Source organism: Setaria italica, chromosome V, assembly GCF_000263155.2.
Source record: "Setaria italica strain Yugu1 chromosome V, Setaria_italica_v2.0, whole genome shotgun sequence".
Classification (NCBI taxonomy): Eukaryota; Viridiplantae; Streptophyta; class Magnoliopsida; order Poales; family Poaceae; genus Setaria; species Setaria italica.
In genome coordinates this window covers 44,317,591-44,342,226 of record NC_028454.1, presented here as the reverse complement: position 1 = coordinate 44,342,226, position 24,636 = coordinate 44,317,591, and the positions used below count along the sequence as shown (strand labels likewise).

The window sequence follows — 24,636 nt, the reverse complement described above, 5'->3', positions numbered from 1 at the left end:
ATCCCCATGGACGCTGCATTAATCCTTTCGCTCGTTCGGTTCTGACTGTATAGCTCGTCGGGGAAGCAACGCAAATGAAGCAGCTGGTAATCGTCAATGTCGAATTCTCGATCACCTCAAGCGCCGTGTTTATCTCAAGAAAAAAAAGGAAAAACACACGGTCACCATCTTTATTTTTTTTTTTGGAAACTTACGGTCACCATCTTTCACCAGCATGGGCAACAGGGTGACGTCATAAGCTACCGTCAGCACGGCGCGGACTGATCGCGAGCCATTTCCACATGGCCGAGATCGTCGGCACGAGGTAGGAGAAGGCGAAGAAGATTGCTCTAGCTCCAGAGTGTCTGAATTTCCAGTCCAAACTAACTTAGAGTAACTTCAGCGTGTAAAATTTGAGGGTGCTAAGAAAATCTTTTAACCTTAGCCTCATGGCTATACGTTGGAGTGAATGGGGTAAAGCTAAAATCAGAGCCCATGGTGCTCAATTTGACTCCCGGTGCAATAGGATAGAAAACAATTGTTGTCAACTCACCTCCTCGGGAAGCATGCTGGAGTACTGGAATCGATTTTGCAATTAATTAAAAAACAACTTGCTCGGAGTACTCAATGTCTTCATGGATCCCACGGTCTGGTGCCTCACGCTGGAGCAGGTTTTTGCAAAAGTAGCCTAGGTGATGTTATTTTATCCTAGCATCACCCGTGTACTAAACACTGGAGCTGCTCTTATGGTTGAACAAATCATGATTCATTGACTGTATCCGGGAGCAGCGTGATGCAGGAGAGAGGCGTCGGCTCCGATATCATACAAAGATATGAAATACTACACATCATATATTGTTGATTTGTATTAAACCCGAAAGAAATTTATTGTCTTTTTTTATCTCAAGCAACCTTAAAGATAAAGATAGAACTAATCGTATTATACAATACAACCTGATTCATTGGATCATTATCCTATATACTCTAATAGTAAAACAAACATGATATGATTTTAGGATTATGATTTATGACGACATGTTTCAACACGTCATATTATATTCTTCGCAAAATCAGAAAATCAATGCACAATTCTAACTTTACAAACTCACCGTCGCATTGTTCATCTATGCCATTTATATTTAGAAGAATTAGAGGTACGTGAAGTATCATGTGTCGGCGAAGAAGCGGTAGATCCTGGCATTGTTGAAGATCAAACGAACTGCGGAGGCGGTGGTAGCGACGCAGAGAAGCGTGGAGAAAACGATGACGCCCCAATGCCAAAGCCTGCTCCATCTCCCACCACTCTTCCCCTTGATCTGCAACACCACCAAATTCACCAGCCATTATACATTCTGTTGCAATTCAGACAAATTCAGCCATCATATACTACAGCAACGATCCAGGGTTTTACTACTACCTTGAGGATGACCATGCTGGGGAACATGAAGGTGAGCGGGACGAGGGAGAAGGAGCCGACGAGGTTGACGAAGTCCCCCATGAACGGGAACAGCGCGGTGACGAAGACGTTGAAGCCGAAGATGAGCCCCCGCGCGAAGAAGCGGCGCGTCAGGTTGTACCGGGAGAACATGCCCTCGTCCAGCCGCTGCAGCTGCGTGTCCATCGCCTCGTGGATCGGCACCACGAACAGCTGCGCAATGGGTCAATGGCCAAGCACACGACAGATTAGCTGTCTATCTAGCTATGTAGCCACGCATGCGCGAGGAAGGCGAGGAGAAGAGGCGTACGTGTTGGGAGACGACGCTCTGCAGGAAGGCGGCGGCGTTGATGAGCACGACGGCCCACCGCGGCCCGCCGAGCTGGTTGGGGAGGTACTCGGACACCGCCGACCCGTACGCCCAGTACCCCGCCACGCTGATGCCGTAGTACCCGGCGGCGCCGGCGGTGTACTGCAGCAGCAGCGCCCGCCGCATCCCGCGCACCGACGGCTCCCGCACCGTCGACTGACCGAAACCACCAAGCCAAGAACATGTAAAGCGTGCATTCACGTCGCCGTCGACGCACGGGTTTGAGCACTCGACGTGTAGGCATGAATAAAAGAGATTAAGAGACCGATCGGTAATTCAGACCTGTATCTCCCGGGAGCAAGCCCGGAGTGTTGCAGACGAGGATGGCGGCGACGCGCCCAGCGCGTTGAACACCTTCTCGGATGGGCTGCCATGGACGCTGAATCTTCTGGTTGTTGTTGGATTTACCTAAAGAGAAGCAATGCAAGTTAGGTAATCGATCACTCTTCTGATACTACTCTGATGGATTCAAGCGCAGAAGAGCAGAGGAGACTAGCGGTGGTCACCATCTCTGATTAGGATGGCGAGCAGAGCGACGTCGTATGCTAACGTCAGCGCCGCCGACGTGGCGAGCCAGTTCCTCATGGCAGAAATCGTCGGCACGAAGTAGGCGAAGGCGAAGTAGATGATCCCGGTCGCGGTGATGAACCACTGGAGCCTGGCAGGGGAGTGGGTGAACTCCACGTTGATTGCCTGGTTAATAATGACCACAAGCAGTGAGATATTTGGGGTTAATCATGCGTGCAAAGCTGCTCATGACCGTCAGTCATGTTCTTGTGTCAAATCAAGAAAAAAATGGGTCAATATTCTGGTCAGATAGCTAGAATTGTACCTTGAGTGCTCTTGCACCTAGTAAAATGAAGCCCATGTTGCAGAGAAGCAGAGTGGCGAACTGCAGGAAATAAGTGATGTAGTACATTTTCCTCCCTTCAGGTTCATAACAAAGCATAAACAGACGCATCAGCTGTTTTTTGTGTGTGTGTGAAGGAAGACGCGTCAGCTGCTTATTCAGGATCAGCTAACTTGCAACATTTCCTCAGCAAGAATCAAATCATGATCGATCGATTGGTGCTCACCGAAGACGAAGCCCATGAGGTCCCTGTACCGGATGAACCTCTGGCCGTCGACGAAATGGAGGCCGGCGAGGAGCCAGTTGGCGTACCAGGCGGCGGCGCCGACGAGCAGCAGGCAGGCGACGCCCCAGCCCCAGCCCAGCGGCGCCATCATGAGGTTGGAGAAGCTCAGCACGTAGGCGCAGTTGAAGCCGATCACCAGCAGCAGCCCCACCTGCTGCCACGAGTCTGTCACCAAACAACAACGCCATCACCTGAACCGGATCAGAATTCAGAACAATCACACTAGCTCGTTGATCCTCCATGTTTCGTACCTGAATCTACTGCATGAGCAGTAGCTGAGACGGTGTAGTCACTGCCCTTGAGCTCCTGTCCTGCAGCTTCAGTGTCCATGGACGAACTAGCCATTGCTTCTCTCTTCTTGTCACCTCCTTCCAGATGAGCCTCCAGGAGGGAGAGGGACATGGCCTAACACTCTGCATAGCCGATACATATATAGGCAAGGCAGGCAAAGAAATCGCAAAAGCTTATTTCCATGGATAGTAACATAGCAAAATCTCTTTTTTTTTTAAAAAAAAAGAAAAAAAGATCCAAGCTGAAAAGCTGATCATCACCAATGCGACACCTTTCTTTTTGAAAGATCAGTCACCGGACTTGCCATAGATAGCAAGAGGGGGGCTAGTGTATCCGTTGCGATCTCCTTTGCCTCGATGCTGCAACGTCGTGCTGCTGCTACGCGGCTGTGTCGTTGCCCTCACATTCCACTACTTGCTCTCTCGCCGCGTCAGCCGCCGCCGCCTCTTTTCCGTGTCCGGTAGCCGAGAATGACAGGAAAGTTGGGTGAGATAGCGAGACAGCGAGGTGATGCGGTGCCGGCGGCGGTCACCACTGCGGCGCCGCGGTGGAGGGAGAGGCGAAGCTCATCTTGCTGACCGGCCGGGCAACTAAAACTGGCGGGGGAGCTGCTGCGCTTACGCTACGCGAAGCTAGCTGGTACGTACTCCTTCCGTCTATTTTGATGTTTGGTTGCTAGCCACCATTTACCACACCTAACTTTTGACAAGTATGGCAAAGAAATTTGAAGCTACACTTATATATTTTTTTGTCTCTATGACATGTAGAGCCTAAAAAATCTTGCTAAAAGTTAGTTGTCCAATTAAACCCTTATCAAATTGGTCAAACTTGCTTAAGGTTAGGTGTGGCAAAGTATGGCTGGGAACCAAACACCCCCTGCTGGTTTTTAAGATTCTAGCAAGAGGATTTGATTGATGAATTTGGGAGTGCCCACTATAGGTCTTCTTTATCGATATAATTGGAAGCTCTTTATCTCGGTTCGTTTCAGAAAAACAAAAGATTGATGAACTTGGGAGATAAAGAAAGTGGAACCTCAGCCGCTTTGGCTCTCCCGGGCAATTAAAGGTGTGTTTGCTAGAGCTCCATCTAATTTTGATTCTCTGAGAGAAGTGACTCTGTAGCTGAAAATAATTTTCTTTGATTCTCTAGCATAAACTCTTAAAATCAGGATGGAGAATCACCGTGAGAAGCTACTTTTTCAGCTCCCATCCTATTAGTTCATTTTAGAGAATCACTTCACAGAATTAGCAAAGAATCACTTCTCTTTAAAAAAACTGCTTGGCAGAGCTCCTACTGAAATCAGCTCTGGGAGCTCTACCCAAACGCACTAAATCCTAACCGAACAGAAGTGGTAGTATATTCATGACGTTTTGCAGGCTCATGCTACTCAGATAAAGTCGGCTGGTCTCCCACTCTTCCTGACTCCTGAGGGGGTGTTTGGTTCCCACCCTAAACTTTAGTACCTGTCACATCAAATATTTAGATACTAATTAGAAGTATTAAATATAGACTATTTACAAAACCCATTGCACAGATGGAGGCTAAACGGCGAGACGAATCTATTAAGCCTAATTAGTCCATGACTTGACAATGTGCTGCTATGCTAATGATGGATTAATTAGACTTAATAGATTCGTCTCGCCGTTTAGGCTCTATCTGTGCAATTAGTTTTATAATTAACTCATATTTAGTTCTCCTAATTAGCCTCCGAAGATTTGATGTGACACGGATTGAACTCTGAGCGGCTTTTTCCAGGCTAAAAGCAAAAGCTAATTCAATCATAAAGGTGATGACCATAACCTATAATGCGGCGGATACCTCATTTCAGCACTAAAATATGCCTGGAAGCTATCAATAGATATCCTGTTACTCTCATTCTGATCGTCCCATTATCTCGGTGCAGAGCACACACCGTGCCTTTTGAAAAAGGCAAATTAAAGGAAACGAAGACAAGGTGATAAGTGATAACTTTGTTAAATTTCATTTAAGCCACAAAGGAGGAAGAGGATTTGATTGATGCAATGTGACACTCGACCACCCACCAATCACAGTTCCCTAGTGTGGTGTTCTTGGTGGATAAATCCCTTGGAGCAGGGCATCACTGGGAAGAAGAAATCCGCCTTTTACCATAGCATCTGAAGGAGATTGTAAAATTTGCAGTGACGCTTTTCCATAACAGATGCCAATCTGGCATGAAAAAAACTTCATTTGCCACCACAGCCCATGTGGTTACAACACAAGTTTCTCTAAATCTAGGGACTACTTTTTTTTCCCCGTAATCTCTGCACGCTATTCGTGATGCTGTTTTGATGCTACATCCCTCACTGATAGCACATATGCCCATGCGCACATACAGATGCTGCTACCGCCTACATACAAGCTGATTCGCCAATGCGAATGCTGCAAAACATGGGGATTCCAAAGTACTGCACCCGGTCAGAACGATCATGCAAGTGCTCCTCCGAGTTGTGGCCTTGTGGGTAGGGCTTCCACGGGATATTCAGCTAAGAATCCGTGCTGGACGCTATGGCCATGAAGCATTGAGATTTGAGAATCATTTCTTGTTTTCTTTTAGTACATACTCCACGTGGTAATACAGCCTCCATAAAGTCGCATCATCCTAACCAAAAGAAAATAAGTGAGGGTCAGGCATAGATAGTAAATAATAAGGTCACTATTTTGAATCTGCTTGCATTCTAAACAATATTTTAAACAGCAGGATATGACATTTAGCAGAGAGCTCTGCTCAGCCGCTATAGCTCCGCTATAGCACTACTATAGCCCTATATTTAGTACAACACTGTTGTAGCAGCAGTTGGCTTCAACTCCGCTATAGCCCGCTATTTAAAACATTGATTCTAAAGGGTAGGAGTCCCAATAGCGTTTATTTAGAAATGATAAATATGGGAGAAGTGGAACATACCAGTTCTCCCAAGTTCATGGTTATTCGATTAGAACTCTGACTTGCCAGTTTTCTAGTTGTAATTATCTCCACAACATGATTAAGTGACTCCTCTGGGAGCTTTCGGATGCGCCTACCAAGTTCAATCTTCTCCTCGGTACTCATAGATCTTCCAATATACAACGATTCAACAAAAGGATGCTCTACCGTCAGATACTAGAAACAGTCGCTGTGTAATTTTGCAGGGAGAAAAGATGACACGCAGCTCAGTGAAATATGAGGACTTAAATGCACTGTTGTAGTCTATAGAACATATAGGATCTCAAATTCCTAAATAAAAATATTCAAAATAAATAAGCACATGGCTCATTTCAGATGACAGGGTATGCACCTGCATTTGGATGCTGCTGTATTTAGCAAGTCGTCGACACCTTGCGCCATTTTACCTAGCTGAAAATAGTAACTGTCTCAATTGTATCCTATTGAACTCTTACAATGTATTTTAACATACTACTACTAGAGATACCATACAACCATCATGCCATGCTCTGTAAGTATACCTTTCCCAACAAACCAGTAGATAGCTTCTTCACAGTGTCCTGACATGTTTCACCCCTTTCTTCCATTGCCTTAATATCTTGATCAACCTGCAAGCAGCCGTGTCAATGTCTAGTCTTGACAAGATAAATCACAAACAAGTTTCCACAGTTGGCTAACTTGATGCACTGTCTTGTGACATAATTTGACAAGGCAGAGTACCAAGTAAATCTGGTTGCGACACATTTTTATGCAGGATTGTGGGAAGCTATTTGAATTGTCATGTGTGAACATCACAAAAGTGAGAAACTCTCTTGCATTCTATGCATCGTCACAAAATACGTTACGTCTCTGAAAAGTTCGCTAGGATGAAGATGGTATCCAGTAGAGAAAACAGAAAAGCTGACAAGCATAACACCTGCTGTTGGGTATGCCAAAACAAAACTGTGTTTTTCATGGTTCAACATGGTCTTGGTAGCATAACAGTTGGTTCTAGTATAGTTTATTCCACCTGTTGAAAGATGCCTGAAGTAATATGATCATGTTTGGTCACATTAGCATCTGACAGAAGAAAGGTATTACTTTTTTGTTTTCACTTTTCAAGGCAAAAATATATGCACTTCCCACATTTTACCTTTCCTTTTCACTTCTGACCCAGTAAGTCACCTCGCTGTGCTTTCACTGTTATTTCTTGTGGTTTATCAGAGGAAAAGGAAAAGTAACGTTTCAGGCCAAGTCAGCCACGATTGCAGGTTAGTCTGCCAAGTGCAAATTGATTACATATATCTGGAATTGTGATATCCAATTGCATTGCATGAGGCTTGGCCTTAACTAAACTGGTTAAATATTTGACCTATCTACAGCGTATTGTGTCATAATTGGCTGCATGAAATCTGGTAAAGAGAAAGGGAAGGGCGCTCATGCTAATGCCAAAAGAAATGGATTACTGGGGCTAGACAACCACTAGAAGTATTGAACATGCCCAAGTATACGACTGAGAGATCTCAAAAGACAGGACAGTAAACAAAAAATCTAGAACTGCGCTTAGCGAAGCTATAGCCTATCGCACGAACAACCTAAAGAGGCCATAGCAAGTGTTCATTTTTCACATTCCTATAAGGTCTGCTATCCAATAGTTCTAGGGTAACAAGCACAAAAGCATTCTTAAGACTGCCATGAAACAAACCAAGTTCCTAAGAACGGCTGCACCCAGGGAATAGCAATGCTTGAATCAAAATAGTCCACCATGAGGGCCCTCCAAAGTTTTTAAATAACATTAATTTAATGAAAAATTATGAAAATATATGCCGAAATGAGGAAGTCGCGTATAGGTCCTGTCAACCAGCTGGTGACCAATAAGTCTACCTGCATGCCGAAAGGCTATATGGAGCGACATGGTTCATCTCGTGGCTCCAATCGGCTATCCAAGAGCTGATATGTTCTTGTCAGCCCTCCAATTGCCAATAGGTCCCTTGTCGGCCACATAGGAGGCAACATGCTACTAGATCTGCGATTTCCTAATTTCAGCATTTATTTTCACAAATTCCCATTAAAATAATATTATTTCAAAAGAAAAAACACAGGCCTAGTCAAGTAGCATTGGCTTACCAATGTGGTACTTGTTTGGCATCCAATTTGGCTCTAGGTGCTCCATCGTGGCTCAAGTTGACTAGTACCCTTTAATTCGATGTTGCATCAACTATACCCTATCCAATTGGCCTTGCTGTCATCAGCATCACCTAAACCCTAGCCATGGTGTACATGCAAAACCAAGATGAGACGGATTGCACGCTAGTACACTTCACATCAGATTAGAAGGTACTTGAGCCATGATGGAGCACAGAAGCATGGTCAATGCTGCCGAACTGGAATCTTAAAACCTATTGGTTTCCATTTTTCCGATGATATTCCCATAGGTTTAAGTTCTATCGAAGAATTTTTATTTTTTAAGTATCATTTAGTAGGGGTGAAAATGATCGGAAATGATTGGCAGAAGGCAAAATCCCTTTCGCTTTTATATTTTTTCTTGGAAACGAAAATGATACAATATAGTCAAAACATCACTTCCCCTTCTCATTTCCATATTATCCCATGTTTGCTCGTCTTATTTTTCTTTGCTGATTTTTTATTTCTTCCCCCTTCCAGTGTGAAGGAGGAATCTTGATGATTGGAGCAACATGGTGAGGAAGAACACAAGAAAGAGCGTGGAGCTGGGGAAATGGCGACCTAGCATGTTGTAGAGAGGAATCATTGTTGGGCGACAGGCTGGGCCATTGAGGCAGTGGGGCCTGGCCGTCTGGGCCTTCACTTTGGTGTGCAAGAGTCATTGCTGTTCACCCAACCCACACCCACCCAACTATCCAAATCCGTCTAACAACTCCTTAGCAATTTTTAAAATTGGTTATGCCTATATGACACTAAACATGGAAAAATGTGGCGACCATATAAAGCCAATCACGTTCTTGCCACAAAGCTCCGTTGACCGTGGTAGCCCACCTCATCATCCACTACTCCACCACAAGTCACTCCAACAAGCCATTGTTGCCGCAAGCTCCATCCTGACAAAGTGAAGCTCATTGCACCCATCTTTCTCTCTCTTGTGGCCACCCTTGTCAACGAGCAAACCTGTCGCCATCTCTCTCATCTCGTCGCTGGCCTTGCACTGATGCGTGTATGGTACCTTATAATTATTTTAAAATATACTCACCATGTCAGAGCCCACATGTAGTGCCACGTAGACAAAGCCGATTCTAAAACCGCCATGGGGGCAGAATACCTAGTATCGTAGGTGAGGCAATTAGGTAGTTAACCTTGACTAGGTTGGGGTTAAGTCGACTTATTTCATAATTTCTAGTTTTGCATGTCTAACCAAGTCTCACAATTTAGATTGTTGAACGAAAGGTACTAGACACCATATGATCAAATGTCTACCCATTTGTTGTCATATATTGGGAAGTATAAGCACACTTTCAAAAAACCATTGCAAGGATTTGATGTCAAACTAAGTCAATAAAGTATGATGGATATAGCAAGAGTAGAAAGCCAAGTCTTTACCTCATCAACATCATTGTTGAGGAATGTAATAATCTCATGAAGGCAAAGCTTTATTCTCTCCTTATCATTATTCGATAGGCCACTGATTGGTTCTGTGAATAATGGAAAAGTTCTATTGCAAATGTTGCCATCTTTGCCTTTATTTTGAGTACTACCACCTTGAACTTCTTTACAACCTCCTTTACGGAAAGAGTCATCTTGCCCCCTCAAGAGCTTAGAGAGAACATATTTGTAGTGCTCCATATGATCAACATTGGACTCATTCTCCTCGAAAGACTTCCTCGACACTTTCCTATATTGTAAGCGGCTACACAAGTCAAGATGGAAAGTTACCAAGATTCTCCAATTTCACAACTTCAATGAGAACATCCACAATTTGATAGATATCGTACCTTCCAAATGAAACAATACGGAGAACATGATGTACACATAAAAAATTCTCAGCACCAGAGAGAATGGCCAATATCATTGACTTGCCATGGACGAAAACAAAGTTTTCATCCCGTTGGCTCTCATTGTCAAGCAATAAGCTACACTCTATGATGTTGGCTCCAAGGCGTGTTATATAGTCATCAAAGGTCGCCACCCACGTGCATTCTAAAAACCAGTATACACATGGAGCATGGGAAGCAAGCGAATGTCTGTGATTTATTTTCCTTGCCTATATCTCTTCTTCTAAAAAAAACAATTAAGGGAAGACGACTTTTGAATTCAATTTTATAACATGGATAAAGGGACCAATGATGAAACTCAATCCATATAAGCATCACCACAAAATTTTTTTGGAAAAATAGCAGAGAAGGTAAATCACATTTGGTATTAGTAGTCTAGCAAAAAATTAGAATCTAGCAAAAAAGTAGCATGCCAAAAATGGGAATGAAATAAAGCAGTTCACTTTGTTCATCAAAACAAATCAAGGTGGCAAATTAGGAAAATTTTGACACAACAAAGCGGTGCAAAAGTTGATCAAACAATACAAGATACCAAAGCAAACACACCCATAAGATCCTAGGACAAATTGTGGTTCTTTTAATAAAAAGGTACCTTTCTATTCTAGAAATCATTTCTCAAATGAGATTATATTTACGGCTCTACCTTTAGAAAAGATTGAAGCATAGAGCATTAAGAGTTATAGGATAACGAGAAGCCAATTTCAAATTGATTGTAGATTCTTAAAGGATGTAACTCTAAAATCAAGGATGCAAAGTATTAATAGTTGCAGCACCCTAAAGTTCTAAGGGTCTATTTTGGATAGAGATTGGATGTGTAATAACAACAATAGGTAACTTTATTTTCAACATCAATAACATCTCCAACGAAGGCCTCCGGAGGCACCGGTGCGTAGTGGAACCCTAAGACGTGATAGTAATGTGAAGAGAGGCAGAGGAAGACCAAAATTGACATGGGAAGAGGCAATAAAAGGAGATTTGAAGGGATGGAATATACTCAAAGATTTAGCCCAACAACTATTCATGTGCACGAACCCTGATTTGTGGCTCTTGTTGGGTTTCAACTCTAGCCTACCCCAACTTGCTTGGGACTGAAAGGCTATGTTGTTGATGTTGTAATAACATCTCCATGTCCCTCAAAAGTTGATGCTAAGAGCAACTCCAAGAGTTTCCCAAAAAGTTCTTCCCCGAGCTCTTCCAAAAAGTTTTCCCCCAAAAAACATATCAACCCACAGCAGATCGCTAATAACTAGCCTCCAATATTTCAAAACAGGCCATGTCATCGTAATTGAGCCTAGCCTGGCGCCTCCCTGCTCTCTCCCTGTCTCATTCTTTCTTCTTCTTCCTCCAGCCGAAGAAGAGCCGAAACAGAGCGAGGAACGACTTGATGACTCTCTCGTGGTTTCTCTCCTGGTTTCCCTCTCATCTCTCTGACTCTCTCATGGTCCTCCTCGACGTCACGCTGCTGATGCAGCTCGTCTACTGGTTCGTCCCGCTCCCTGTCGTGCGCGACATCCAGCTCGCACAGGGGCTCAACTTCACCATGGCAGCGGTCAAGTACATCCGCTACGAGCAGAACCTTGACAAGGGCAAGTCCTACAGCTGCCGCCCCTGGACCGGCCTCGACGGACTCATCCTGGCCATCGCAGACATCTGCTTCATCCTCCTCGTCAACGGCGCGGGATCCGAGAGCAGCCGCCGCAGCAGCAGCAATAGTAGCACCGTCCAAGATCAAGGCCATGGCCAAGGAGGAGACAGAGACAAACATCGCCAAAGCCAAGAAGGAGAGCGCCAAGAAGAAGAAAGGGACGAATCAGGTGCGCGTGCCAGGCGATTGGGGAAGGACCGGACCCCTGCATATATGCGGGGCAACAGAGGTGTTTTTAGCGTCCGCGCATTTTTACGGGAAGGATTGGAGAGCTGTTGGAGGTAAGTTTTGTTTGTTTTTCCCCTAAATAAGGTTTTGGGGCAATTTTAAGGGAGCTTTTGGAGTTGCTTTAAGCAAGCTTGAATTTGACGAATTTTAACTCTTCTCCTATGATCGAATTTTGGGATCTTCATTAGATCTGGTATCATATTTTCTTCTCACTCTCACTCATTCGATTGCCATCACAGCGTGGATGCGCCCTTACATCATGCACCTCTTACCATCTCCAACTACTCCCACCACCTATCGTCTACGACGATTGCCGACACCGAATCTACCCACAATCCATCCGAGCGAGTTGCTCATCACTTTCCCAGCATCCATCCTTTGCCACCCTAGCACACAGCATCCCAATCACCTCTACCGCCGAGCCAACCTTTCTCCTTTAGCCCTGCCTCCAACTCTCCAAATCACAAATCTCTACCCTCATCCCATTGAGGGCCTTGTTGAGTTAATCCCAGATCAAAGGTATCGAGGGCTCCAATCCTCTTTGGAAGTGATTAATCGAACAAGATCTAAGTCAATAAATCTTTACCCTAATCTCATTGTATAAGCCCAATCTTGTTAGAAGTGGAGAATAGACAAATCTCACTAGAGTTAGAGAGGAGGATGGAGATTAAGCGAAATAAAATGAAGGGAGGGGATGAAATAAACACCATGCACAATACATATCGCAAATAAAAGAAATCTCAATTCCATTTCGACCAAAGGTGAAGAGAAAACGGAAGAAGATGAAGAAAACGGACCTAGGCATCTCAGATCCTTCAATCTCCAATCCCCCTGGCCTAGATCTGCCCAACTCTCTATTATCGTGGCCTCGCTGGCCTTCTTGTGCTGCTTCGTGGGATCTTGGTGCCGTCGAAGGAGCAGATGGCGTCGCGCCGCACTGCATGTCTCTAGACGTTTCTTTCCTTGGCGGCGATCCTGTTTTAGCGGAGTTATTTAGCCCTCGTCAGTTTCTTCTTTGGAGGAACCTTCGTCAGTTTCGTTCAATGGCGAATGAGCCCCATGGCCCACAAGTCAAACCCAATTAGTCCTGTGGGGTTTGTTTCATTCATCTTAGCAAACAGCACTCATGGGCTTCGTCATATTGGGCCACGCCACTGGTCTGAAAAAAAGATTGGGCCACGACACCGCGCTGGATTCGTAGAATTTTCCGAAAAGCCCCTCGGCGTCGGTAGTTTTCGCGCAAACACCGCATCGCCTCCCAGCCGACCACCACCAAACCCACCGCGGGCACACCACCGTACGTTCCGTTCCGGATTCCCCACCGCCGACGACGACCCGACCGAAACCCTAATTGTAGGAGGTAAACGATGAGGCCGCACGCGACGGGGACGGGCGGCGGCGTGGGGAGACGGAAGGCGGGGGCTGCCGCTGCCGCCGCGAGCCGGGAGTGGATGGTGGTGCCGGCGTCGGGCCCGGCGCGGGTGGAGGAAGCCGGGAAGCACGCGGTGATGGCGCGGACGGGGCTTCCCGCGCGCGATCTCAGGGTGCTCGACCCGTTGCTCTCGTACCCGTCCACGATCATGGGCCGTGAGCGCGCCATCGTCGTCAACCTGGAGCGCGTCAAGGCCGTGATCACCGCCGCTGAGGTGCTGCTTCCGAACTCCAAGGATCCCGCCTTCACGCGCTTCGTCCGCGACCTCCAGACCCGCGTCCTCGCGTCCTCCTCAGACCAGGTGGTGTTTTCTACCCCTGCTTTATTGTTCGGTTGCCTGGTAGTCAAATGTTTTCTTTTCAGTCTTACGAACTATTAGGAATCATGGTGCGAGATTTCAAATATGTGTGGAGGGCGCTGTACTGAATTGTTGGTCCTGAGTTTCAATCACGATAACACATTACTCTGCTCCCATTGTGGAGTATGCACCGCGACAACAGGAGCCGAGGAGAGCAAATTCATGCAGTGGGCAGATAGTTTTGCAAAGAGGACAGATAGTGGTGATATTTTGACGGAAAGAGAAAAATGTTTTGATGGAGTGTTTCAGTCACTTAATTTTATAAGGTACTGCCATTCGGGGATTTATCACTAATTGTTTTCCCCTTTTCTCTATTAGGCTGCGGATCTCACTGACATGGAGGGTGAATCATCTGCTGTTGCTTCACCATTTCCTGTTCCAAATTCATCCAAAGGACATGAATTGGAGATGACTAAGTCTACTAGCGTGGTGCCTGAAATGACTAGTAGCAGCAGTATGCCTAATTTGGCTGCTGCTGCAAAAGATGGAAATACCAAGGTTTTACCTTTTGAATTCCGAGCGCTTGAGGTCTGCCTTGAGTCAGCCTGCAGATCTTTGGAAGAGGAAGTATGTGCTTGCTTCTGGATCTTTTTTGTCAGATTATTTGAGTTCAATTGAATTATGTGCTTTAGCTTGCTTTTATCCATTGTATTGGCTGTCCAGGAATTATATCTTTGGTAATCTCTTCAGACGTGTTTATATTTGTTGTTCTTGTTCATAGAATATTGGGTACCCTCCAGTCGTTATTGATAGATAAAGTTATGCTCTTGTAGACTTATGGATACTTTCCAGTCTGTTTAAAATAGCTTATGACCATTATCTGTTACATGTTTCTTCTATAGTGCATTTAAGATTTAGACTTATGGATTACTTTTAAGATAGCCAAGTTGTTGTTGCAAATAAACAAAATTGCAATAAACATACCCTTCTTGCAGATTCCTGTAATGACTCACAGCCCTTTCGTTTTCATCTTTCGTAGACTTCTACTCTGGAGCAAGAGGCATATCCAGCATTAGATGAGCTGACATCAAAGATCAGCACATTGAACCTCGAGCGAGTTAGGCAAATCAAGAGCCGCCTGGTGGCAATATCCGGTCGTGTCCAGAAGGTACTCAATTGAAATTATTTGATCTATTTAATGTCATTATTCTTTCAAATTTATCAACGATAAGCACTGGTTGGATCGAGTCCTATATGTGGTGGGGATAAATGAGGGGTGCCTAGTGTGTACATGTGATATTGTCGCCATCAAACAAATTGTAGTTAAGTGCTATTGCTGTCAAATAGGAAGGTGATGTACAATATAATTTCCTTGCAAGAAACTTGCTTACTTTACTAATGTAGTTCGCCCTTGTGAAAACATCATGTTCTGCAAGGTGAGGGATGAGCTTGAGCATTTGCTGGATGATGAAATGGATATGGCTGAAATGTACTTGACAGAGAAGCTTACTCAACAAGAAATCAGTGAGGCTTCATCTAGAGTTGAGGTTGATGATCCATCTCAGACAGAGGAGGATAGGCAAGTCATCACAGCAAGATGTTTTTTTTTAAGAACAGAACATAGCCCAATCGTTATATCCAAACTAACCTGAACTGGTTTACATGCATGTCTTAGCAAGTTGGCATGTACCAATCTGTTAATGTATTCTATCATCTTTTTTTGTGTGTCTAGGGATGAAGATTATCGGAGTGAACCAGATGGAAGCAATGGTAGCTTTATTGGTTATAAGCCTCACATTGAAGAACTGGAGATGCTTCTAGAGGCTTACTTTGTGCAGATTGATGGCACACTTAACAAGCTATCACATGTAATATACCTTCACTGTCCCTTTTACTTCTGTCGTTACTAATAGTGTTGAGTATACAAAGTTATTATTGGTGACCAACTAATGTTTTCTAGCAGTGTGGTATCACTTTAGATCGGAATCGCTAAAATTTGATGAAAAAAATTGACTTAAGACAATTGTGCCAGAAGCAAAATAAACTATGTTAAAGTGTTATAAGTTCTGCCTTATGTATCTATAGTGATATGATAGACAAATTGGTTTGGTTGAGCCTTCCCTGTCGTTATTTATTGTTTGCTACTCGTATTTTGCAGATTTTTAAGGCAACATTTCTGTTTGTTTTAGTTAGGGCATGATTTCTCTAAACATGCTAATCTTAAAGAAATAGCAGTTTTTTGTTGGATTGAAGTTGCTGCATTTAGTGAATCCTGCGGCAGTGGCTTAGTTTGTTCTGCACCAAATTACTGGTGGTTTTGTGTTGTGCTTTCTTTTGATGACTGCCATAAGCGATCATTGACTACAAGGACACCAGTGTTGGGTCTCTCAGCATTTGTGGATTGATAAATCAGGTTCTGATGATTTTTTATTCGCACATATCCTGAGCCTTTATGTCTTCTCTTTGATTGAAGCTGAGGGAGTATGTTGACGACACAGAAGATTATATCAACATAATGTTGGACGACAAGCAGAATCAACTTCTACAGATGGGGGTTATGCTCTCAACTGCAACTGTCGTCATTACTGCTGGAGTGGCTGTTGTTGGACTTTTTGGGATGAATATTGGCATATCGCTTTACACTACTCCAACAACTGCGGAGGAGACAAGGGCGGCAAACGTGAAATTTTGGGAAACTACTTCCGGGACTGTCGCTGGCTGCGTGATTTTGTACATAATAGCCATGGGTTGGGGGAAGAGAAGTGGGTTGCTGCAATGATGGCGCAAGCGTGCATCCTGACTTCACCCAAAGAAAACTGGATTTACAAAGTTCTCCAAAAGAGATATTGGGATGCAGCTCGGTCCTAATGCTGCCTGAAAATACATATTCATTACTTGGTCTGTTCACCTATGCCAGTAATATGAAATTGGGAAACATCTTCTGTATGCAGGTATGGGAGAAAGAAAACTGTTGTACAATTTGTTGTCGCGCAGTTGACATGGCAACTCAGTTATATTGTCTCACACCTGGTGCGCAGCTGTTTACCATACTAGTGCAGTTTCTGCACTTTCTATTGTAATCGTTCATGTAGCTGTTGTATCTGTATCTAGTTACCTGTAAGTCTGTAACATGTAGATGAAGTGTTGTTATATCATAAAGATGCCACAATTCTGTCTTCCCTCAAGGAAGAATTCGTCTAACTCAGTTACGGCCAAAGTCTGAAAGCATGGTTTTACTGTTCTATGAGTAACTTTATTGGCTTTTGGGGCCTGTTTGAATTATCTGGTTTTCATAATCTGTAGCTGATCCAAACACCCCCTAAGAAAATGTTTACGTCAACTTCTTCTCGGATGAATTACATAGGTATCTCCATATCGCTTTTACATCAAAGATTATAGAGATCTGAGTTGGAGTCCATGAAAGAAAAACTTTGGTTGACCCACTCGATGGCGTTCCAGCTACCATCGAGTATAAGTGGATTTTTGAGAGAAAAAATATGGGAGCTGAAAAAAAATTCACATCCTTCCGTCAGATTCTGTCTCTATGCTAAAGTCTATTTGGATCCCCTTATTTGATACAAGGTTCTTAATTGCAAACTAAGGACCTTGCCAAAAAAATTCTGTTTGGCATGATTCCTCCTTTCTTTACTTTGGCTTCACGAATTCTTGGATCTCCAGAAAACATGTATGGAGTAATTTGGTAGAGCTCGGTCAAAACTCAAGTCAGTGTCAGTGGCACTCAGTCACAGAATCACTGGACAGATGATTTAGGCCCACTAGGGAATGATGAAGGCCCAGCCCAAATCACTCCTCTCAGCCCCAAACAAATCCCAGCCGTCCATTGGAGGAGAACCTCGTCCCAGAAGACGCCGCAGCCGTCGCCAAATTCCCCAATCCGCCGCGGAGAGCCGGAGAGATCGGAGAAGAGGAAGAAGATGGTGCGGGTGGCGACCTTCTTCGCGATGACCTTCGGGGCGTTCCTCTTCTGGCAGTCCATGGACAGGGTCCACGTCTGGATCGCTCTCCACCAGGACGAGAAGGTGAACTAATCACTGGCCCAATCCGTTCCCCTTCTCCCTCTGAATTCGAATCCGTTCATTGCTACTATGCATGTGCCGCTTGTGGATTCCGTTATCGCCTTAGCGTGTTAGATCTGGGTCGTATATGCCTGTGATTAGCCGTTGCGGGAACCACTTAAATCTCGGAAAGGTGTAGGGATGGCTGGATCCGACATGGCCTCATGAACTGTGGATTCTGGAAGGAGTTTCTAGACATATCTGAGATTCTGAGACTGTTAAGTTTTGAGGCATAGGCTTTCGTCAGTGGGTCCTGTGCTTCAGTTTTACTCCTTACTGATTTGCATTCTTTTCTGGGTTATGCATTTTGGTTTGTTGAGAGAGACGCCAGTTTTGGGTTTTGTGTCCTAAACTAGCAACAGAACTTATAAAGTTATGCCACAAACAAAATGGTCTCAGACGTTACATATTCTGAATATCTGATGGAATACATAAGTGGAATTTAAACACCAGATATCAGAGTGTAGTACAAGAACCTGTAAATGCAAGACATCTCAATGTAGCCCATTTTAAACAATAGAAGGCAGGTATTGCAGGAAAGGCTTCAAAGATTTTAACCTCGTGAATTTGCAACTATGGCACCCAATTTTTGCAGCTGCAGTGCTGCTTCAGTCATCAGTCAGGCCTACACCTATCAAAATAGTTTCCTTCTAGCGTTCCTTGGACCCTGGTTGCAATAAAATGTGAATTGAAAGTTAACTTTAACTGCATCAGCTGCCTCATGCTGCAAGGTTGTATGATTATGGTTTGTTCTGAGTCTTGAGTGGCCAGATTGTAGTTCCAAAGCCATTTAGAATGAGGAGTATATTGCCATGGAAACTTGTAACCTGTTTGAAAATTCATCGTGTGTGATGTAAGTTGGGTATGTTCACACTATAACACTTTGATACTATGATTTAACTTTGGTCTCCATTGTACCCAAAGGTTCATTTTGTGGCAACTAGATAATTGCTGCTATTGAGACTTCTGAGGGATGGGAAGTTGCCATGGTTGTGTTTCCTAGGGGGTAATCCTTTTTGGACTCCTACTCTTCAAAGTTGATGTTAAGATATGACAGCATTATGTGCCTTTGTTGTGCTAGACTGAAACACAGACAGATAAATCCACTTGGTTATGTTCTGTTTCCACCAAGAAGACCATCATCACCCATAAACACACCTGACCACAGAAACCACTATCATCCTTTTATGCAAATACATATCCTGTTGGTGTCTGTATTTTGTTGTACTTATGATTTTTTTTTCTGGAGGCAACTGATAGTGGTTTTATTCTTTCAGAAAGAGAGGATGGAAAGGGACCTGGAGATAAAGAGAATGCAGGCGGAGCTAATGGCCCAAGCTAAAGAGAGTGAATCATGATTATCATTTTGCCAATGGCTTCGGGCAGTTCCTTTATCATATTTCCTCTGCTGTATCTTCCAAGTGATATCTTGACTGATGTATGCTTGAGACCTCCAATAAAGTGAGAGATGCCATAACTTTGTTGAATGCAAGCGGGTATGCTCATGTTGAATCATTGCAATTTGTAGAACAGCACAAACCTGCCCAGGCTTGCTCGGGGCAAAAGGTTTCGTTTGTTGTTGTTTTTGTTCTTGTTGTTATAGAACAGTACAACTCAACTCTCAGATGTTCGATCTGATTATATGGTGTTGTTTTGTACTGATATTTCATTGTTCACTTGAAGAAGCCCTTGTTGGGAAGCAAAATGCTTGGTGGTTGTGTTGGTGATTCATGTTATGTTTGCTCGTGTTTGGGGCGGACACGTCTCAGCTTGTTTCTTGCTTTTCTGCTCTGCGCTCTAAATTAATAAATGTAGTTGTATTTCTGCTCCGTGTTGTTTTGATCATTGCTCTGTCAGCAATACCATTCTTTCTTTCTCAACCTTGTTTTGGGGCTTTTCAGGTGATTCAAAGCAGCTTGTATCAGCATAGCCATTTTGCCTGTTCGCTTGCTGTTGGCCTTTTGATTTTGTCATCATGACTCCAACTAGTGCAAATAAAGCTCATGAAAGCCTGAGTTTTTCTATGCGTAATGAGATTTTAGTTGATCACATCTTTATCAAAAGGAAATTGGATGATGAAATCATGATTGGAGTCAAACAAATGCAGGTTTCATCAGTCTGCCAGGGGGCAATAAGATATCATAAACATGTTTATTTATCTCATATTTCCCTGCTACAATACATGCAATTTTTACAACGATTTCGGGCTCATTGATTCCCCACCTTGCTAAAGAACTCTACCAACTTACTACTATGCTATATCACAGGGTGTAATAATGTAACAAAGGCATGGACAGTAACATAGTAGGCATGTACAATTGTACAGCACATAGCTCAACAGAGACCTGGCATATCAAAACAGACCCAAAAAAAAACTGCTCACTTAATCTCATCTCACTCACTAACCTAATAACTAACCCTAACCATCCCCGGCTGATACTGCATTTGCTCAGCACTGGGAGGTGGAGCTCATCTGCTTCCTGTTGGCCAGGGAAGAGAAGACCCTGGCAGCCTTCACCTTCTTCACCAGGAGCCCCCATTTGTCGCCATCATCGCCGGCCTTCACGGCCGCCTTCTCCTGCTCCTTCTGCTTGAACCTCCTGCATGGCACAACACACACAACAATGTCATGTCAGGTGTAAGCTTAGGCTGTAACGAAGCAAACTGGTGAGCAGTGAGCTCTGGCGCTTACGTGCAGAGCGGGGTGTTGCAGCGGTCGGGGCGGTCGCAGAGCGCGGAGTGGAGGCGGAGCAGCTGCCACATGCGCTGGCACCGGGCGCAGCTCTTGCGGTGGCACTGGGAGAAGTGGCGGATGAGGAGCTGCAGGCCCCGGCAGGTGGCGTAGCGCGCGCACGGCGACGGCGCCGGCGCCCGCCCCGCCGGCCCGACCTCCGTGCACCCCTCCGTGCAGATGTGGTCGAGGCAGTCCATCGCCTCGCTCAGCTCCACGTACACGCGCTGCTCCGCGCGCTTCCGCCGCCACTTGCGCCGCCGCTGCACGCACCGGAAACCAAGCGTCAGTCCGTCGCACTGGGCTGGAGTAGATTCAGGACGAAGATTTGTTGCGAGGAAATTAAACACACGTGCGCCTCGGAATCGTCAAACAAACGCAAACATGATTCCGATGTGTGTATTTGTCTAATCCAGAAGTTGATTCAATTCGCGTCAGAAACTGAATCTAGAAATTGATCAACGATTCTTCTTGCGACTTTCCTAATGCTTCGGTTGAACACTGTTAGAAGATGGGACTGCATAGCCGCCTAGATTCTGCAAACTTTCGTCAGACCAAAAGGTTACTTGGTCTCAGGCCTTAAACATGACCAGCTGGGTCATGGAACTGCTTCATCATCCTTCATCAGGTCACGATTTTTGTACCCAAATAAAAAACGTTTAAAACACGGACGGGGTTAACGTCAGAGATGAGAGATGTGAACATCCGACGACCATCCGGCATTGACGGCCAACCCGTCCTAATAAACCGCCGCCCCAAACAGACGCACCAACCACATAGAAAAACACTCTCTTGCGGTGTCACGTCGTACGCCCACGAACGCGACATGGAGGTCCGGCCATGTCCCGATGTCCGCCATTCCCTGGAACAAAGCTTGACGCTAAAGAAAACATGCTCCCCACACTAGCGCACTGAGCGAGCAAGGCGTCATGTTAATCTTGCCGCACTTCAATTTAAATCTTTTTTCGAACAATTCTTCAATTTAATTTGGTGCGAGCATGTGTGTCAGCACGCATTGACGCAATTCACATCGTGCCCAATGGAACCTGATCGGAAAGAAAAAGAAAAGGAAAATCGTACGTACCATGTCGGCCTCGTGCAGGCGCTGCAGGAGTTGGAGCTCCTGCCATGGGTCGTTCTCCTGGAGGAATCGCCAGGCCTCGGTGCGCTCGACGGCGGCGAACTCCTTGGCGAGGAGCCTGGTGCAACGCAGGTGCAGCCGCGGCGCGTCGCAGAGCGCGGCGAGCTGCAGCACGTCCACCACCGAGTCCGCGGTGAGGCGCGCCCCGATGGCGCCCTCGCACGCCCGCTTCAGCCACGGCACCTGGTACGCGTGCGCCAGGACCAGCACCTGCACCGCGTGCTTCTCCATGTCCTCCTCCTCGCCATCACCGCACCTGCCGTTCGTGTTCATCATCAGTATAGGTTACATTAGCCGCCGTTATTAAGCGCTCGCAAATGATCGTCGTAAAACATTCGTTGGCTCAAGGAGAGGCCGCGGCCGTCCCGGCGGTCCCTTTCTCGGAATCCACACGTAAAGGGAGGCCTGAGAGGATCCCTTTTTTTCAATGCAGTATAATCCACTGCAAGCAACGCGGCCATGATAGCGGCCGCGGCCAGTGGGGGCGGGCCGCCGGTCCGTCCCCGCCCGTGCCGGCCGCGCCCGCGACAGCAACAGCCCAGTTGGTCTTGGTCCCCTCCGACCTGTCCTGCTCGTGCGCTACGCGATGATGCGCACGTCGGCCGGGGAGCGCGGGGAGGGCTCCAACCGGCCAGGTGCCACCCACACGGCCACACCCCCACCACTCACCAACCTAGCAAGCGGCGGGGAAAAGGTCACTTCGGTTTCTTTTTCATTTTTACCCTACCTTCCCGACCGTCCTTCTCGCCGCCGGGAAAGAAAGCTCCGAGATTTTTTAATCCCCGGTGGTTCTCCGGCGGCGGCCAATCTCTCCGTGGGGTTCGGTTTGGTTGGCAGATCGGCGCGGCTACGGGATATGTGTGTGGCTCTGGTTGAGAGGGGTCCGGTCCGGTCACCGTCACCGGTGGCCGACGTGGCAGCCGATCCGGGACATGACAAATGATAAGGCGGGCGGCAGATTATAAATTTGCCTGGTTAAGAGGGTGTATGGATCTTTAGTGGACTAAAGTTTATGTTAGGAGGATTAAACATGAGCTAATTATAAAACTAATTATATAGATGGAGACAATTTGCGAGATGAATATATTAAGCTTAATTAATCCATCATTAACACATGTTTACCGTAGCATCGCATTGTCAAATCATGAACTTAGGTTTAATAGATTCATATCGCAAATTAGACTCCATCTGTGCAATTGATTTTTTGTAATTAGTCTATATTTAATACTCTTAATTAGTATCTAAACATTCGATGTGACGGCACTAAAAACCAAACGGAGATGTAGAGGGCCTCCTACCACCCTACCACCCATAGCCGTGTCAGGAGCGTCTGCAAACAGATCGTCGGCTTGGTGATTGGACGCTCAGGGAAAAATATCAAGGGATGCGTCTTGATCTGCCTTGGATTGTTTCGTTGAGCCGGCGAGGGATCAAGATCAACCAACTGTTCCGCTGCATTCGTTCTTTGGCGAAATCCTACCGAAGGTTTGGGCTGTAAGCAGGTTCAGAGCAACGAAGGAGCTCATCGTTCCTAGAACACGGGACAGCTAGAATTGGCAACCTATTATCACTGTTACGAAATAGACTAATCGTCTGAAAACAAAGAATAGTAAGAGTATGATTTTTATTCTAATTAAATAAACGCTTAAGAATAGGCATGGTAGCTAGATCGCCTATATCTCCTCGTGCGTTTAGAACAAGCTCGTCAGAATTAGTCCCCCCTTGCAAACGGTGCTTGCCCAGCCTTGCAAGTAAGGGACGGACGGACGGACGTGCGCAGCAGAAACAAAGACTAGGAACAGCGAATCAAATTAGGGAGGGAGGGAGGCGGCGCGGTATACCTGCCGGCGTAGAGGAGGCGGACGAACGCGGCCGCGGCGTCGTCGGTGACGCCGCGGATCCGGACGACGGACCGCCCGGCCTTCTTGCCGCTCTCCCTGTCCTTCCGCAGGCGCCGCTCCAGGATGCACCCCAGCACCGGCGACGCCGTGGCCTGTGTGCGTCCAAGCAAAAAACGAGAACGACTCGTCAGACGAGCGAGCAGGATCGTTTAATTTCGTTTGCAGGCGGCCGGACATAGAGCAAATGCGCCGCCGCGAGAGACGGCCGTCGCGGTGGACCGGCGGTCTCTGATGCTTACCAGGACAGAGGAATGCGCCGGGATCCTCCTGCGGCCTCTGGTGGTCACGACGTCGACATCAGCGGCGGCGACCGCTTCGCCGGCGCCGGCGTCGCAGCGGAGCCGTGGCGCCTCGCACATCTTCTCCTCCGGTTCACCGGCGGCGGATAAGAATCACGACGCGACGGCGAGGAAATGGGAGGAACCAGCTCGCAGGGGAACAATAAAAAAATATCTGGTGGCAAGAGGAGCGCGCGAGATGTTTGGGTTGGGGACGGACGGCGACGGGGGAGACGTCGCTGCGTGCTCTGCTGCGTCTGCTGCGAGGGAGGGGAAGGCCCAATCGCCGCGGCGCTCGAGCGCTTTTATAGAGGAGGCCGCGGCACGGAAAACTCCAGCTGCGCTCCAACCAAGTAGTGCGTTGCCTGGCGCCGACCGTCCCACGTTTCCAACGCCGACGTAGCCCCACGGGAGAAATGGGATTCTCACAAACGGCCTCCGTCCGCCAGATGACAGCCAGCCTTGGCTCCTGGGCTTTGCTTAGGGGTTGTTTGGATCTCATCCAATATTCGGAGGCTAACTAGGAGAACTAAACATGAGCTAATTATAAAAACTAATTAAAGCTAATTCACGAGATAAATCTATTAAGCCTAATTAATCCATCATTAGCACATGTTTACTGTAGCATCACATTGTCAAATCATGGACTAATTAGATTTAATAGATTTGTCTCGCAAATTAGTCTCCATCTGTGCAATTAATTTTGTAATTAAACTATATTTAATACTTCTATATTTAATACTTCTAATT

At 45.9% G+C, this 24,636-nt stretch overlaps 5 protein-coding genes across 9 annotated transcripts; 2 read left to right on the top strand and 3 right to left on the bottom strand.

Annotated features, from left to right (window-relative positions):
- Positions 1-825: 825 nt before the first annotated feature.
- LOC101764088 (proline transporter 1-like) lies at positions 826-3,337 on the bottom strand. The gene is given in 11 exon segments (XM_004970930.3): positions 826-1,295; positions 1,397-1,627; positions 1,725-1,940; positions 2,067-2,075; positions 2,077-2,117; positions 2,120-2,174; positions 2,176-2,192; positions 2,291-2,477; positions 2,617-2,711; positions 2,861-3,085; positions 3,172-3,337. Coding segments are annotated over 11 exon segments (1,377 nt in total). The 5' UTR covers positions 3,323-3,337; the 3' UTR covers positions 826-1,145.
- A 2,017-nt stretch (positions 3,338-5,354) lies between these two features.
- Positions 5,355-13,077, bottom strand: LOC101762597. Of its 5 annotated transcripts, none has more exons than XM_004970925.3 (6): positions 12,827-13,077; positions 9,705-10,011; positions 6,674-6,760; positions 6,505-6,563; positions 6,135-6,282; positions 5,355-5,831 (listed from the first exon to the last, which is right to left on the bottom strand). In XM_004970925.3, exons 1-6 carry the CDS (start codon positions 12,970-12,972, stop codon positions 5,766-5,768), a joined length of 813 nt encoding a protein of 270 aa, XP_004970982.1. In that variant the 5' UTR covers positions 12,973-13,077; the 3' UTR covers positions 5,355-5,765. The 5 variants fall into 5 exon arrangements, with proteins under 5 accessions (XP_004970982.1, XP_004970983.1, XP_004970984.1 ...); XM_004970926.3 differs by having other exon boundaries at positions 9,705-9,996; positions 12,827-13,075; XM_004970927.2 differs by lacking the exon at positions 12,827-13,077 and adding an exon at positions 10,097-11,143.
- Positions 13,078-13,279: 202 nt separating this feature from the next.
- LOC101762194 (magnesium transporter MRS2-F) lies at positions 13,280-17,010 on the top strand. The gene is made up of 6 exons (XM_004970924.4): positions 13,280-13,762; positions 14,138-14,386; positions 14,799-14,927; positions 15,196-15,338; positions 15,492-15,627; positions 16,233-17,010. Exons 1-6 carry the CDS (start codon positions 13,397-13,399, stop codon positions 16,536-16,538), a joined length of 1,329 nt encoding a protein of 442 aa, XP_004970981.1. The 5' UTR covers positions 13,280-13,396; the 3' UTR covers positions 16,539-17,010.
- Positions 17,011-17,590: 580 nt separating this feature from the next.
- On the top strand, positions 17,591-19,566 carry LOC106804360. Its single transcript, XM_014805246.2, is given in 3 exon segments — positions 17,591-17,799; positions 19,113-19,178; positions 19,180-19,566. Coding segments are annotated over 3 exon segments (264 nt in total). The 5' UTR covers positions 17,591-17,694; the 3' UTR covers positions 19,273-19,566.
- A 377-nt stretch (positions 19,567-19,943) lies between these two features.
- On the bottom strand, positions 19,944-24,171 carry LOC101761390 (BTB/POZ and TAZ domain-containing protein 1). The gene is made up of 5 exons (XM_004970922.4): positions 23,848-24,171; positions 23,549-23,700; positions 21,651-21,963; positions 20,528-20,829; positions 19,944-20,435 (listed from the first exon to the last, which is right to left on the bottom strand). Exons 1-5 carry the CDS (start codon positions 23,965-23,967, stop codon positions 20,285-20,287), a joined length of 1,038 nt encoding a protein of 345 aa, XP_004970979.1. The 5' UTR covers positions 23,968-24,171; the 3' UTR covers positions 19,944-20,284.
- Between the last annotated feature and the right edge of the window lie 465 nt (positions 24,172-24,636).